General features: G+C 45.5%; 1 protein-coding gene across 2 annotated transcripts in view; it reads left to right on the top strand.

The window, feature by feature from the left end:
* The window catches only part of KIF15 (kinesin family member 15), a 930,781-nt gene that overhangs the window by 737,704 nt on the left and 176,293 nt on the right, over nt 1–16,784 (top strand). For both annotated transcript variants that reach the window (XM_069211483.1, XM_069211481.1), the window contains exon 32: nt 537–574. In XM_069211483.1, the coding sequence (XP_069067584.1) occupies nt 537–574 (38 nt within the window). The remainder of the gene's footprint in view (nt 1–536; nt 575–16,784) is intronic.

Below are 16,784 nucleotides of genomic sequence, written 5' to 3'. Positions count from 1 at the left end.
AGGAATCCGCAACTAGAATATGCCTCTACCAGGTAAGGCATTATCGAAGGTAAGTGTCTTGTTCTAAAAAGCGGTAAGTACCCAGAGTACTTTTCTATTTGCCTTCATTGCTCTTTAGATGATAGAAAGCTGATGGACTAGGGCTCGGACAAGGACTGCTGATCTCTTTGGGCGTCAAAAAGTTTTAGCTGTAAGATGAGTTGCTCTGGTTTTTAGTGAATTGAATTCCACAAACCGAACACTTACCTAGCACCATGTATTTTATACTTACTTGGCTTTTTTATTTTTTTATTTTTTATTTTTATAAAGAGTTTTTTAAATTAATGAAAGCAGACATATTTAACATTCTGGTCAATGTGTAAGAAAATTGTGACCATTATTTGTTTTTGTATAACTTATCTCCATTAACTAACATATTTCTGGATAGCACTTTCACCTACAATGAAAACGCGCACTCCTACAATAATGTTACCTTAGTTGTATTTGTTTTTCCTTCACAAGGGTTTTATTTAATGATTTAACTTGGTCTTTTGCAGAACAAAGTGGCAGAACAAATGGGAAAGCTAGAAGCTGAGTAAGTTAACAATTTTAAGCATTATTTTGGTTCTACCTTTCTACGTTATTTGAAAATCTTTGCAAGCCTCTTCAAAGTTATGGTTATGTAATGAACACATTAAAAGTAATGTACTCTAATTCTATGCAGGAGTAGCAATCGCAGATCTTAATATGGTTACACTTTACAACACCTAGTCAAAGGGCCTTCAAGACACTATGAAAGAGTCGATATCTAGACATACTAGTCTAAGAATATTGACTTTCTCTGTTCATTTTTTTGCAGTGTTTTTTTTCTTTCATCAGCACAGGACTCCAGTTACTTTAGTCTCCAAGGTCATTTCCGAAGATTCTGTTTTATGACTATGCACATTTCTGCTTTACTGCATTGATTGCAGCCTCCTGCTTCTAGTGAATATTGACTCCTGAAGGTGATTTATATGGGTCTTATCTTTATGTACCAGACTTCATCCAGAATTTTTCACTGATAGTCCTTCACAGGATCTAGGAGATACTTCAAACATGTGGTGCTGAATCGTAGATACCAGAAGTGACTTGAGGAGAATTGATGAGAGGTTGCTGGTGACAATGGTTCTTCATGTTCGATGGCATCTGTCGCTGTAGATACGCATGTTCTGCAATAGCTCGCCATCTGGTGTTGGGCCGGAGTGTTACAAGTTGTTTTTCTTCGAAGAAGTCTTTCGAGTCACGGGACCGAGTGACTCCTCCTTTTGTCTCCATTGCGCATGGGCGTCGACTCCATCTTCGATTGTTTTTTTTCCGCCATCGGGTTCGGACGTGTTCCTGTCGCTCCGAGTTTCGGAACGGAAAAAATAGTTAATTTCGGAAGATTTTCGTCGGTATTGTTGCGTTCGGGATCGGCGTACTTAGATTCAACACCGCATCGAAGATCGAAGAGCTCCGGTGCCCTTCGGGGTAGTATTTCGATCCTCCGTCGGGGCCTGGTCGGCCCGACCGCGTGCTGAGGAACGCCGATGGAACGGACCCCGTTCCGTTTCTGCCCCAAATGCCACAATAAATACCCCTACACAGACCAACACTTGGTCTGCAACCTGTGCCTGTCACCTGAGCACAGCGAAGACACCTGCGAGGCCTGTCGTGCGTTCCGGTCCCGAAAAACACTCCGAGACCGTCGAGCCAGAAGACTTCAAATGGCGTCCGCACCGACAGCCCAACGGGAGTTCGAGGAACAGGAAGAGGAAGGTACCTTCTCGATCCAAGACTCAGACTCCGAAGGATTCGACGATACACAAACCGTGAGTAAGACGTCGAAAAACACACAGAGAAACATTTACAAGGCCCAGGGGACGCCACTGCCACCAGGCCATGGCTCGACCCATAAATTCGGTGACCGACCGTCGGCACCGAAAAAGGCCAAAACAGTGCCGAGATCGTCCGACTCCGGTCGAGACACCGGCACGCAGCCTTCTCGGGACCGAGAAAGTGCTGGAGACAAGCCTCGACACCGAGATACCGGTGTGGACACGGCTCGACGCCGAGACAGCGGCACCGAAACAGATCGACGCCGAGAGGTTTCGGCCCCGAAAAGGAAAAAAGTCACCTCGGAGCCGAAAAAACACGCAGACAAAGTTTCGACGCCGAAACAAACTGCAAGCGACCCAGCTTCAGGCTCTTATACAGAAGAGCACTCGCTAACCTCCCAAATGCAAAAGCATAGGTTTGAGGAAGAGCTACAAGCAACTGATGTGGACCATACGCAAAAGCGTATCTTCATTCAGCAGGGGACAGGAAAAATAAGCACCCTTCCCCCCATTAGGAGAAAGAGAAGGTTGGAGTTCCAGACGGAACAAGCACCACAACCAAAAGTGGTTAAAAGAATTACACCACCACCCTCTCCTCCGCCCGTGATTAACGTTTCACCAGCACAAACTCCATCTCACTCCCCAGCTCACACCACCATGAGCCAGGGTGACCAAGATCAGGACGCATGGGACCTATACGACGCCCCAGTGTCAGATAACAGCCCGGAGGCCTACCCTACAAAGCCATCTCCACCAGAAGACAGCACCGCGTACTCTCAGGTGGTGGCTAGAGCAGCACAATTTCATAACGTAAGCCTCCACTCAGAACAGGTCGAGGATGATTTCTTGTTCAACACACTCTCCTCCACCCACAGCTCCTACCAAAGCCTGCCTATGCTCCCTGGTATGCTCCGGCACGCAAAAGACATATTTAAGGAGCCGGTCAAAAGTAGGGCAATCACACCACGGGTGGAAAAGAAGTATAAGCCGCCTCCTACGGACCCGGTTTTCATCACTACACAGCTGCCACCAGACTCTGTTGTTGTAGGAGCAGCTAGGAAAAGGGCCAACTCTCACACATCTGGAGATGCACCACCCCCAGATAAAGAAAGCCGCAAGTTCGATGCAGCTGGTAAAAGAGTCGCAGCACAAGCTGCAAACCAGTGGCGCATCGCGAACTCCCAGGCACTACTTGCGCGCTATGACAGAGCCCACTGGGACGAGATGCAACATCTCATTGAACATCTGCCCAAGGACTTCCAAAATAGGGCGAAACAAGTGGTTGAGGAGGGACAGACCATCTCCAACAACCAGATACGTTCCTCCATGGACGCTGCAGATACAGCTGCACGGACAATTAATACATCTGTAACTATCAGACGGCATGCATGGCTCCGAACGTCTGGATTTAAACCAGAGATTCAACAAGCAGTTCTCAATATGCCTTTTAATGAAAAAGAACTGTTCGGTCCAAAAGTGGACACAGCGATTGAGAAACTCAAAAAAGATACGGACACTGCCAAAGCCATGGGCGCACTCTACTCCCCGCAGAGCAGAGGGAATTACAGCACATTCCGTAAAACGCCCTTTCGAGGGGGGTTTCGGGGTCAAAGCACACAAGCCAGCACCTCACAAGCAACACCGTCCACTTACCAGGGACAGTATAGAGGAGGTTTTCGGGGACAATATAAAGGAGGGCAATTCCCTAGAAATAGAGGGAGATTTCAAAGCCCCAAAACCCCTACTACTAAACAATGACTCACATGTCACTCACCCCCTCCACACAACACCAGTGGGGGGAAGAATAGGTCATTATTACAAAGCATGGGAGGAAATCACTACAGACACTTGGGTTCTAGCAATTATCCAACATGGTTATTGCATAGAATTTCTACAATTCCCTCCAAACATACCACCAAAAGCACAAAATTTAACAACACACCATTCCAATCTCCTGGAGATAGAAGTGCAGGCACTATTGCAAAAGAATGCAATCGAATTAGTGCCAAACACACAAATAAACACAGGAGTTTACTCACTGTACTTTCTGATACCAAAGAAGGACAAAACGCTGAGACCAATCCTAGACCTCAGAGTAGTGAACACTTTCATCAAATCAGACCACTTCCACATGGTCACACTACAAGAAGTATTGCCATTGCTAAAACTACACGACTACATGGCAACTTTAGACCTCAAGGATGCTTATTTCCATATACCAATACACCCATCTCACAGGAAATACCTAAGGTTCGTATTCAAAGGAATACATTACCAATTCAAGGTACTGCCTTTCGGATTAACAACCGCACCAAGAGTCTTTACCAAATGTCTAGCGGTAGTCGCTGCACACATAAGAAGGCAGCAAATACATGTGTTCCCATATTTGGACGACTGGCTAATCAAGGCCCATTCGTTCATACAGTGCTCAAATCACACAAATCAGATCATACAAACCCTCTTCAAACTCGGGTTCACCGTCAATTTCACAAAATCCAAAATTCTGCCACGCAAGGTACAACAATACCTGGGAGCCATAATAGACACATCAAAGGGAGTAGCCACTCCAAGTCCACAAAGAATTCAAAATTTCAACACCATCATACAACGCATGTATCCAACACAAAAGATACAGGCAAAGATGGTATTACAACTCCTAGGCATGATGTCATCATGCATAGCCATTGTCCCAAACGCAAGACTGCACATGAGGCCCTTACAACAATGCCTAGCATCACAGTGGTCTCAAGCACAGGGTCACCTTCTAGATCTGGTGTTAATAGACCGCCAAACTTATCTCTCGCTTCTATGGTGGAACAACATAAATTTAAACAAGGGGCGGCCTTTCCAAGACCCAGTGCCACAATACGTAATAACAACAGATGCTTCCATGACAGGGTGGGGAGCACACCTCAATCAACACAGCATACAAGGACAATGGAACGTACATCAAACAAAACTGCATATCAATCACCTAGAACTGCTAGCAGTTTTTCAAGCACTAAAAGCTTTCCAACCAATAATAGTTCACAAATACATTCTCGTCAAAACAGACAACATGACAACAATGTATTATCTAAACAAGCAGGGAGGGACGCACTCCACGCAGTTAAGCCTGCTAGCACAAAAAATTTGGCATTGGGCAATTCACAACCAAATTCGCCTAATTGCACAGTTTATACCAGGGATACAAAATCAACTCGCAGACAATCTCTCTCGAGATCACCAACAGGTCCACGAATGGGAAATTCACCCCCAAATTCTGAACACTTATTTCAAACTCTGGGGAACACCTCAGATAGACTTGTTTGCGACAAGGGAGAACGCAAAATGCCAAAACTTCGCATCCAGGTACCCACACAAACAATCCCAAGGCAATGCCCTATGGATGAACTGGTCAGGGATATTTGCTTACGCTTTTCCTCCTCTCCCTCTCCTTCCTTACCTGGTAAACAAACTCAGTCAAAGCAAACTCAAACTCATATTGATAGCACCAACTTGGGCAAGGCAACCCTGGTACACAACGCTGCTAGACCTATCAGTGGTACCCTGCATCAAATTGCCCAACAGGCCAGATCTGTTGACACAGCACAACCAAAAGATCAGACACCCAGATCCAGCATCGCTGAATCTAGCAATCTGGCTCCTGAAATCCTAGAATTCGGGCACTTACAACTTACCCAAGAATGTATGGAAGTCATAAAACAAGCAAGAAGGCCATCCACCAGGCACTGCTATGCAAGTAAATGGAAGAGGTTTGTTTGCTACTGCCATATTAATCAAATACAACCATTACACACAACTCCAGAACATGTAGTGGGTTACTTGCTTCACTTACAAAAATCTAACCTGGCTTTCTCTTCCATTAAAATACACCTTGCAGCAATATCTGCATACCTGCAAACTACCTATTCAACTTCCCTATATAAAATACCAGTCATTAAAGCATTCATGGAGGGCCTTAGGAGAATTATACCACCAAGAACACCACCTGTTCCTTCATGGAACCTAAATGTTGTCCTAACTAGACTTATGGGTCCACCTTTTGAACCCATGCACTCCTGCGACATACAGTTCCTAACCTGGAAGGTGGCATTTCTCATCGCCATTACTTCCCTGAGAAGAGTAAGCGAGATTCAGGCGTTTACTATACAGGAACCTTTTATACAACTACACAAAAATAAAGTCGTCCTAAGGACCAATCCTAAATTTTTGCCAAAGGTTATTTCACCGTTCCATCTAAATCAAACAGTGGAACTTCCAGTGTTCTTTCCACAGCCAGATACCGTAGCTGAAAGGGCACTACATACATTAGATGTCAAAAGAGCATTAATGTATTACATTGACAGAACAAAAAACATCAGAAAGACTAAACAACTCTTTATTGCATTTCAAAAACCTCACGCAGGAAACCCAATTTCAAAACAAGGTATAGCCAAATGGATAGTTAAATGCATCCAAATCTGCTACCTTAAAGCTAAACGACAGCTGCCCATTACACCAAGGGCACACTCAACCAGAAAGAAAGGTGCTACCATGGCCTTTCTAGGAAACATCCCAATGCAAGAAATATGTAAGGCAGCCACATGGTCTACGCCTCACACATTCACCAAGCACTACTGTGTAGACGTGTTATCCGCACAACAAGCCACAGTAGGTCAAGCTGTATTAAGGACATTATTTCAGACTACTTCCACTCCTACAGGCTGATCCACCGCTTTTGGGGAAATAACTGCTTACTAGTCTATTGCAGAACATGCGTATCTACAGCGACAGATGCCATCGAACTGAAAATGTCACTTACCCAGTGTACATCTGTTCGTGGCATCAGTCGCAGTAGATTCGCATGTGCCCACCCGCCTCCCCGGGAGCCTGTAGCAGTTTGGAAGTTACCTTCAATTATTTATATATGTATCATCTCAACCTTAAATAGGTGCATACTTAGTCACTCCATTGCATGGGCACTATTACTACAATTCAACTCCTACCTCACCCTCTGCGGGGAAAAACAATCGAAGATGGAGTCGACGCCCATGCGCAATGGAGACAAAAGGAGGAGTCACTCGGTCCCGTGACTCGAAAGACTTCTTCGAAGAAAAACAACTTGTAACACTCCGGCCCAACACCAGATGGCGAGCTATTGCAGAACATGCGAATCTACTGCGACTGATGCCACGAACAGATGTACACTGGGTAAGTGACATTTTCATTTCCATTTATGGCTTAATGCCCTACAACAGATGTCACCACCCCACCGCCACCATGTCTCTGTGGACTCTTGCACCCTTCAGCAAGGCTTCACCTACCATATGGCAGTAAGGTAATGGGAGAAAATTCTAATTATAGCAACTCTGAAAGTGAGATCAAGGACTCTGATTAAATCCAGGGTCATTCCTCTAGAAAGCATCACAAGTGCCAGACAAATCATAACTGTGCGGAATGAGGAGTGGCCGGACTCATCTGAACTATTTCCAGTACCTCAGTCCACTACCCAGGTATGTTTTCCAACCACAGATTGATGCATTCCAGAGTTCTATGATAGCCATATATGTTTAATGGAGCTATCTCTGGAAGGCTTTCTCTGGACAGCAGGAATCTTGCAGCAAGATCTACTTTGATTAGCTCCATAGCTACATTTGTAGCTGAGGGCAAAACCTCTCCATTTCCACTATTGGCCTCAGGTTAGGCCATACTCCCTTTCCATACCTTTGCTCCACAGTCACCTTACTAGGCATTGTGATTCTATAGGTGGTTCTAGGGGTGCAGAAATGATGGTGTACCTGATTGTTCAGATGGCAGAAGTCAGCAAAATACCTTGAAGAACTGGAGATACCCAAGATGACCACATCCTTTAATGTGGGCACATTCTGAAAGTTTAATGACCAGTTTGTATCCAATTGTTACATCTAGACTTTTCCAAACATGCCTGCGAGAGATGAATACAACAGAAGTTGAGTCTGATTACAACCTTCTTTAATTTTCCCAGGCAGAGATAACCCTTCATGTGGACTTGCAGTAATTAAAGCAGGCTGCGTACCTCACCAAAGAGCAAGTTTTTGTCCTTTGATGGTTCAGTAACATCTGACCCATCTGTATGTCTGTGGAGACTCTAGAAAACCCATTTTACACTGAGCTGCCATTAGCAAATATCTTTACCGAGATACTATCTGGGAAGCAGTCCTATGAGCCATTTTTAGCATTTAATGAAGCTCAAATATCTGTAAAGGCCTGTGGTAAAATCTGGAATTTTCCCCAGTAGTCTTGATTGTGTCTTCCAGAATGCACATGCCTGCGCTTTTTCGATCCACCCTTTCTCCCACCTATCCATGGCAAGATCCCTTATTCGGACATCTTCTCCCTAGCATAATCCTAAATGTTTCATCAGTACCCACTGACCGGGACTGGAACAAGTGAGACATTAGCAGAAATGTATTATCATTGAGTAGTCTAGCCCTTGCTTGAAACACCTTGTTAGGAACTCTAGTGCCCTCTGGCTAACAGCCAGACAAGGTCCCTATGATTAGGTTACAAAAGTGTTGTTAGCGGTACTGGAAATTTCAGGGGTTAAACAACCACATCCAAAGATCTTGCTGACAACCTCAGAGAGTGCCTCAAGTTTATTGCCCTCTTAGGAGAGAAGCATAGCCAAGGAAAGGCAAGTTTAGTCCTCTTCCTTGGCTCCACATTCCCCAAAACCATTATAAAGCCTTGCCTTTCAAGGGTTCATCTCTTCATTGTGTGACAGTGACTGGTGGTGTTTTGTCCTTGTCTGAGGAAATACTTTCGGCCAAACTGATCCTTCAGACTTTGAGATCAAGCTTTCTTTTTCTGTTCTTCAGACAATGGGTATCTACACCCACATACTGTACCTGCCACAGAAACATCTTGATAAAAGAGGGTTGTCTCGCTGTTGACAAATGTAGAATTAGGAGGAATGCTATTTCAGGTATTTCAAAGTCCTTAGCAAGTTGACCAATCCTAAATTTGAGATTCCTGAACAACTACTTCAAGAAGGAAATTTTAAGAATGATGACCTTTCCTTCTATATTACATTATTTTTAGGCTTAACACTGGATAATTTACCTGGACCTTTATGGCACATATTTTCATATCTTATTTACAGAAAAGCATTGCCAATTTTAAGTATTTTTGTGGTAGTGGAGACATTGAACTCTACCATCTTAAGTCCTCCCTTACGGCTCCCAAGATATTCACATATATAATGACTATGACTATGGCTGTAGTACACCTGAATCACCAGGAAATGCACCATTATCCACACCTGGATGACTGGTGGATAAAGGCATCTCCCACTAAACTAGTGCAGTTATGATTCAAAGTTAAACTCACCCTTTTTACAAGATTTCTGGTTCTCATTAACCACAAGAAATCCTCCATTACATCAGTCAGAGGCATCTATTGATTGGTGCAGTTTCAGGGACTCACGTCCTCCTAGGCTTTCTGCCACAAGACAGTTTTGAGAACACGTAGCAGATGGCGAAAGTTCACCCAGACACCAACTCAAATGATTAGGTCAGTTCTGCTCCTACTGGGACTAGCTCACAGGCACAGCTTAACAGTGATGCATCCAGTGGGCTCTATAGTATTAACAGAACAAGAAAAACCTGAGAATCACTAGAGACCTGAGGTATAGCGAGTGGCAAAATGAACTATGGTCCTTATAATCAAGTTGAGTACTTTCATAAATGTAGTGACCCAGTGGGTGGTAGTGCAAAACATGCTTGGTGCTCTCTTATAAGTGATACACAAAAGTGATAAAACATGAACATGTGTATCAAAGAAACAAGAACAATACTGCCTGTCAATAGAATGACCAAAACAAAGTGAGTCCATAACTAAAGTAAACATCATTTACATTCCAGCAGTAATGTTGGCATCATCATCAGGACTCAAGGTGTATGGGGGCAGTGGCGTAGTCCTACAGGAAATGGAGTCTTACAAATAGAAGATCGACAGACAATCCAACACCAGCCTCTATATCTAATAGAGACTTCTAGCTTCAGATCCCTTACCTTAGAATTTCCCCCAGGTGTCAGACTGGATCCAGAGATTTTTCTTCGAGTAATACCCTTGCGCGCCGGTAGGTGGCATTGGTCGACTCTGTGGGCATTGTTGGCGTCGTCGTCGCCATGATGACGTTGGGAGTAGTACATAGACGCGGCCTCAGCACAGTGACGCCAGTTCTTTTCTTTCCACACATCGTGCTGATCCGGAGAGAGCTACTCCGGTCTCTTTTTGACTGATTTTGACTATTTTGTCGAGTTTTGTAGTGAGTTTTTGCTGCGTCAAGGATGTCCCCAAAGACTGGGTTCAAGCCGTGCGAGGACTGTCACCGCATGATGTCGGTGACGGATCTGCATAGGGTTTGTCTGTTGCGCCTGGAGCGTGACCACGACCTCAAGTCGTGCTCTGAATACAGGGCCATGCACCCAAAGGCCTTGAGGGAGCGTTCTCTCAAGCTCATGGCAGCCCGGCACTTGATTCCACAAAGGTCCCGGTCTCTCTCTTGAGAGGAAGGTCTCGAGACCGTTCGCGGAGCCACCACCACTCGTCTTCCTCAACATCTTCCGGTACAGGTAAGAAGAAGTCAAAGAGGTCCATCGCTCTCCAACTTCGCTCCATCCCTCGGCTGACGGGTCGCGGGAGAAGCATCGACACTCAAGGCCTCTGTCTTCGGAGCCTGCTTCTGGGTTCACTCTGTGCTTCCTCGAGTTTCCAGGAGCCGGAACGACCCCCGCCCACCTTAAGGAGTTCTATGAGGCCATGTGCCTCATCTTTGGGCGGACCAACCCCGATACGGTGTCTTTGGGCCCAAAGGGTTCGGTTGAGGGGCCTTCTGGTTCCGCGCCGGTAGCTTCGGTCGCAGCACTGAGACCTTTCCCGGCGCCGGGTCGATTGTCGACGCTCCCCACGTCGGTAATGCCCACTATCGACGTCGACCCGATCCTTATCCCCGACGACTCAGAGTCAAAGCAGCGTCAGCAGACGCAGACTCTGTATTCGATGGGGCTTACTCACCCCATGTCGGATTTGGACCCTTTTTCCTATGGGTACGAATTGGGGGAAGGGTTGGATGGGTCCCAGGACCCTTATGAATACCAGGATGACCCATCTTTGGACTTGGGCAAGGCCAGTGGACTGGACACTTCTCCAGAGACTGGGATGCTGTCTCCTCCTACCGTGGCTACGGCAGAGGGAGCGACTTGACTTATGCTTTGGTGGTCAGTAGGGCGGCCGTGGTTCTTGGCCTTGAGCTAACTACTGTAGAGGTCGGGTCCATCCTCCTGACGGAGGTGTTTCAGCCAGGGTCTTCCACATCTGAGCTGCTTTTACGTTTCACTGATGTCCTTTTGGGTACTTGGTCCAAAGCCAACACAGGGGCTCCTGTGAATAGGACCATTGCACGCCACTATCGGCCCGCTCCAAACAACCCTAAATTCCTGTCCCAACACCCCACGTCCGAGAGTCTTATCATCCAGGCTTCCTCGTCCTCAGGTGCATTCCCTTCCACACCCCCAGATAGGGAATCCAAAAGGCAGGAACAATTTGGGAAGAAGTTGTTTTCTTCTTCCGGTCTCGTGCTGCTGTCCGTGAACACCGCATACCTTTTGGGCCGCTATATCCACTCTCTGTGGGATACGGTTTCGCAAGTCCTGTCTCAAATACCGGAGGAGGCCTGTGCTATCGCCTCCAAAGCTGTCAAAAATGGGAGGGATCGTTCGGTCCTGCAGGACTTTCTAGTATGATCTTGGTTTGCAGCCCACCTCCGAGGATAGCATTGCTTTGGTATATATTCTAAGGTAAGGAATCTGCAACTAGAAGTCTCTATCAGATGTACAAGCTACTTACCTTCGGTAACAAAATATCTGGTAGAGACCTATTCTAGTTGCAGGTTCCTTACCGACCCACCCATCCTCTTCACTTGCAAACTGATTTCTAGGGACCTGGATTCCCCTTTCAGGTCCTTAGCTCTTGCTCACCAATCTCAGTGTTCTTAGCGGCTTTGCGCTTTGGCACGGAAAGTCGTTAAAAGAAACTGACGTTACTGTGCTGAGGTGACATCTATGTACTACTCCCGACGTCATCACGGCGACTAAAACACTAACGCCACCCGTGGAGTCGACTGATGCCACCTACCGATGTGCAAGGGTTTTGCTCAAAGAAAAATCTCCGGATCCAGTCTGACGCCTGGGGGAAATTCTAAGGTAAGGAATCTGCAACTAGAATATGTCTCTACCAGATATTTCGTTACCGGAGGTAACCCCCAAGACACTGGTTCAATCCCACTCCCTGTCGCAAGGCAGTAGCTGGTCCTGTTCACCCTCTTCAGGTAAGTCCATTACTAGGTAGTGAATAAACATTAGAGGAGCAAGCTTGACTCTTCACATTCTCAATGCTCCTGGTCCAGGGAGAGGTCTCATAATAGGTGCTCTAGAGACCCAACTACGGCTTAGATTTCCGACTCAGAACTGATTTCGGTTTCAGAACCAGACTTCCTTAGGTCATTTTCTACTTGGCAGCAAATTGTGCCCTTCAAGGAGGCCATATTGTAACTAATAAAGTCTGATTTCTTTTGGTGTGCCTTCAGGTTTTATGGATCCTTTGGACGTATAATTGGTTTCCCCCTGCTGTTGCCTGACCCCCTAGACTATTTCAGCCTGCTTTGGTGCTATGCCATACCCTACTCCTTTGCATCAGGCTCTATGGGTTGTTTGTGCTTCATCGCCCTCAGCGGATCCCATTCAGTCTCAGATCTGTGATCCTGTAACAGTTTTGGCCATGTCACACTACACAATTAGCAAACCCCAAATTCCAGTTGGATAAAGGCTTTTCCTGCTGCTCCCTTGCCCCAGGGGAGGTGTTTAGGGAAAATGGAGACCCTCCCTAACTCAGATTCTGATTTTTTTCAAATTCACACAGTTATTTACCATAATGAAGGTGAAGGTGAGGAGACTGACTGCTTGCTTCCTGCTCACTATACTGATGTTGCATTGTATATTGAGCTAGAAAAATCACTGTTTCAGATGGATACAGTTAACTGCAGATTCCTCACCTTTAGAATATCCCTCAACTACCAGACTGGATCTGAAGATTTTTTCAGCAGTACTCTTGCATGCTGTTAGGTGGTGTCATGCGGCTCCAAACCACCCCTGAAGTTACGGAGCAGTGCCACATATAAGCACCTCACTGGTGCGCTGACATCCGTTCCTTTCTTTCCATACAGAGCCATGCTCCCAAATTTTGTTTCCAATTTTATTTCAAGCAGTGCACTAGTGAATATGTCCCCTCCACAAAACTACACTTTTAGATGTGCCACGACTGATGGAAGCTGATGTCAGTTTTGTACCACCTACAAGGTGGGTCTTTATTTCCTGGGCCCTAATCATGACTCCAAGTCATATGAAAAATGTGTCCTAATGCTCCTGAAGGCAGTCTGAGGCCAGGAGGCGAAGCTGTATGTCACTGAATCTAAGGACTAGTTGCAGGCATAACACAGATTCTGTTCCCACTCCAAGGCCATTACAGTGACTCTTCCACTTCTTCAAGCAAGTCAAGTGGCACTTGACCCCCTCTCTCTGCTCTGATTCCAGCGTGAAAGTCCAGCTGTGTCAAGATCCAAGCCGCACTACATAGAAGTCACCAGTCCTTTGAACTGATAATTCAGCTGGTCTGGGTGCGCCCTGAGTTCCCCGGGCTGTTGACCCACCAGCAAATTAAGGCCTTCAAGGAGGCTGTGGTGCACACCTTTAGTGCATTTTCGACTTCCTCTACCATGACTTGAGGCATCATTGAGTTGCAAGGCCTCCAGCTGTGTTGCCAGTAGTGAGTCCTCCCATGAGGCTGGCTGTCCACCAATATCATCTGTATGTCCTTGCCAGTTTCCAATGGTCCAATGACACTGCCTGCTTTACCAGCGTAGATCAATAACCTTGGCCGAACTGATGCCGGCCAAAGTTCAACCGATGTCATGCTGTAAAATAACTACATTGCAACTAGTTGTCATGCTACTCATGAATATAATTATTATTCTTATAAACAGTTGTAGAGCACTGTGTTAACTAAAAGAGGTCCTGATGCTAAGCATTGGTCATACTCCCTGTGTACCTGCTTTGTTACAGGGCGAACAGCCAAATCTTAAGCAGCTTCCTGGATTGACCAATATTATAGACATGCCTAAGAGGTAAAGGCAATCTATTCCTTAGGCGAGAAATTTGCACAGCAAGTGATTGCCACTGTTTCAAGAAAGTCTGAATTTGGCTGCACCAAGAGGAACGCAGAATGCGGCTAGGGCAATGCCATTTAAACTCGTCACAAAGATATACAAGGGCTACCTAATAGAAGGTCCCATGAACAATGCACAGATACTTGAAAAGAATCCTCTTCGGCAGAAGAAACCAATGCAATTTATTAAGAGCAGCAGAAGACAACCGATGAAGAGTGAGGTCCAAGTGCAATGCAGTTGCTTGAATGCATAAAAGAAGTTTGATTAAATAATGAGAGCCTAGAAAAAGAGAGTTCTCACAGTCGAGCCGACTTAGAGCATTTGCCTTAGTCTCGGTAATTTTTGGACCAGCCATTGTTCAGGCTACTGTTCCAACAGAGATTCTCCAAGCTGGGCTGGGGACATTAGAGCCCTTGCTCCCGTTTATTGGATCCTTCATTGATGCCTTGATAGCTAGTCTACATGGTCAAAACATGTTCTTCTCCTACTCAATAAGTAGCCAGGTCACACAGGCCTGCTTTTGGTGATACAGATTTCCTCCTCAAGCATCCTTCCCCGTAGTGTCATTGTGCAGGCTCCAACCAGTAAAGTTCATCCAAAGTCATTTGCCATCAATTCCCCAGATTGAGAATCCAAACAGATTGATACTTTTTGCAAACTAATGTTCCATCTTCCAACTTGCTAATGCAGTCCAGATACGCAATCTGTTTATTAGACCACTTAATGGGACATGACATCTGGATTTTGCCAGTGGTCCTTTCAGATCTAAGGACCACCCTGGCTCAAACAATCTATGATGAACAGTAAAAAAAGAAAAAATGATATCCGTGCAGGTCTTGACCTTATGGACTGCACTGGCAGTGTTGTTGGCACCGGGGTCATGCTTCGTAAGCATGTCTGGATGATGTATACTGGATTTTCTGGCTACATACAGGCTTTGCTGATAGACACACCTTTTGGTGGGTTCAGACTCTGGGGAGAAAGTGAACTCCTCTCTGGAATGGTTCAAAGACAGTCGAGCTATGGCATGTTTTTTGGAGCTATTGACTCCTGCAAAATAATTTCATCAATTCTGCAAATTTAGGTTCTGTTGCAGGGAGTTAGCAATTAGGCAACAGCAGTCTCTACAGACAGTGGTGCAGTAGACTGTTCAATCCTTTCAGGGCCACAAATATCGCCCAGGACAGCAGGGGCAGCATTCCTCCAACTCCTCCTCCCCCGCTGCAACCGCTACCAATACACTTTAGTTTGTCATTAACAACTCATGTCTGGCTGAGGTGTGGCAGGATCCGTTGTTTCCTCCCAGGTGGTGATCCGTTACATGTGGCAGATTATTCTAACAGGTTGTTCTAAAAGTTACAGCCTACCTATTTTATTTCCCTCCCCACCCTACCATCCTTCACATCAGAATGAACTTCAAAGGAACACCTGTTCATTGTGCTTCAGGCAATAAATCTCTTGCTCTCCAAAAGTGCCTTTGAGCAGATTCCATATTCTAGACTCTGAGTGAGGACTGGGTCATCACACAAGGGCAAATTCAAAATGCTCACAGTGGCTAAGATTTTATCTGCCCTGGACCTGCAAAGCTCTGTGTCCCTGAAGTTTCCAAACATGTATTTCATATACCCATCCTGCAGTCCACAGGCATTACCAGTAATTCAAGGTGGACCAGGAGCACTTTCAATTTTCTGTGCCCCCACTCCACCTTAGAACCTAGAGTGTTTACAGAAAAGATGGTGGTGGTGCTGTCCATCTTCAGAGGTTGGTGGTTCGAATATTTCAATACCTTGACAACTGGCTGCTTATAGTGGCCTTGCTGCAGTCCGTTGTAGACTGCTAATATTGGGTTTCACCATAACCAAGCTGAAGTCCCACAAAGAATGGAAGCCTTCACATAGGCTTACATTAATTTGGGCAATCCTGGATGTGGTGGTGTACAAGTTCTATCTTCTACTGCGAATCCAGCACATTTAGGCTGTGATCCAGGTGTTTTGAGATTGGTTCTGGGTCTTGTTGAGGATGGGTCTGAGGTTTCTTGGTCTCTCAGCCTCATGGGTCTTCCTTGTCAGCAGCATCATTTGGTGCATGCAGACCCTGCAATGGAAACTGAAATCCTAGTGGGCCCAGTATCAAAGCTGCCTCCCTGACTTCATTTAGATCTTGAGCGAGAGCCCAAGATCTGTGTTGGTGGCTGACCGATCTGAATCTATACTGTGCTGGCTCCCTCCCTCCTCTATCAAAATGACTGATTCATACATAATTGTTCCTACTACTACTCTTTCCACTCTTTAAGTGTGCTTTAACAACCAAAAAAACGTAAAATTAAGATATTAAGAGAATATCCAGACTAATGTTTTACATGCTAGTACCACTGTGGCTAAAATGTTAAGCTCAAACTGACCTTTTCCTTTTCTCACAATATTGATCTCTCTGTGGAAAACTTTTTTATAAGAAATGTAATGTCTCTTGCACTTTGAGTACTCCCTACATTCTACCTCCACCTACAATAGGAAGGTTAAGATCTATTCATGGCATGCACTGCTCTCTCTCTCTCTCTCTCTCGCTCTCTTCATTGTCCTCCTCTCCTCTCTTCACTTCACAGAATGAAAACTAATGAAATCCCATCCTCCTTCATCCCTTTATCTGGCCACATACTCTTTAATGATCATCACTCCACCCACCTTTCTGATGCAGGTTGGCAACTT

This window comes from Pleurodeles waltl, chromosome 10 (assembly GCF_031143425.1).
Source record: "Pleurodeles waltl isolate 20211129_DDA chromosome 10, aPleWal1.hap1.20221129, whole genome shotgun sequence".
NCBI lineage: Eukaryota > Metazoa > Chordata > Amphibia > Caudata > Salamandridae > Pleurodeles > Pleurodeles waltl.
The sequence above is the reverse complement of the archived record's forward strand: the minus strand, read 5'-3'. Positions and strand labels throughout refer to the sequence as shown.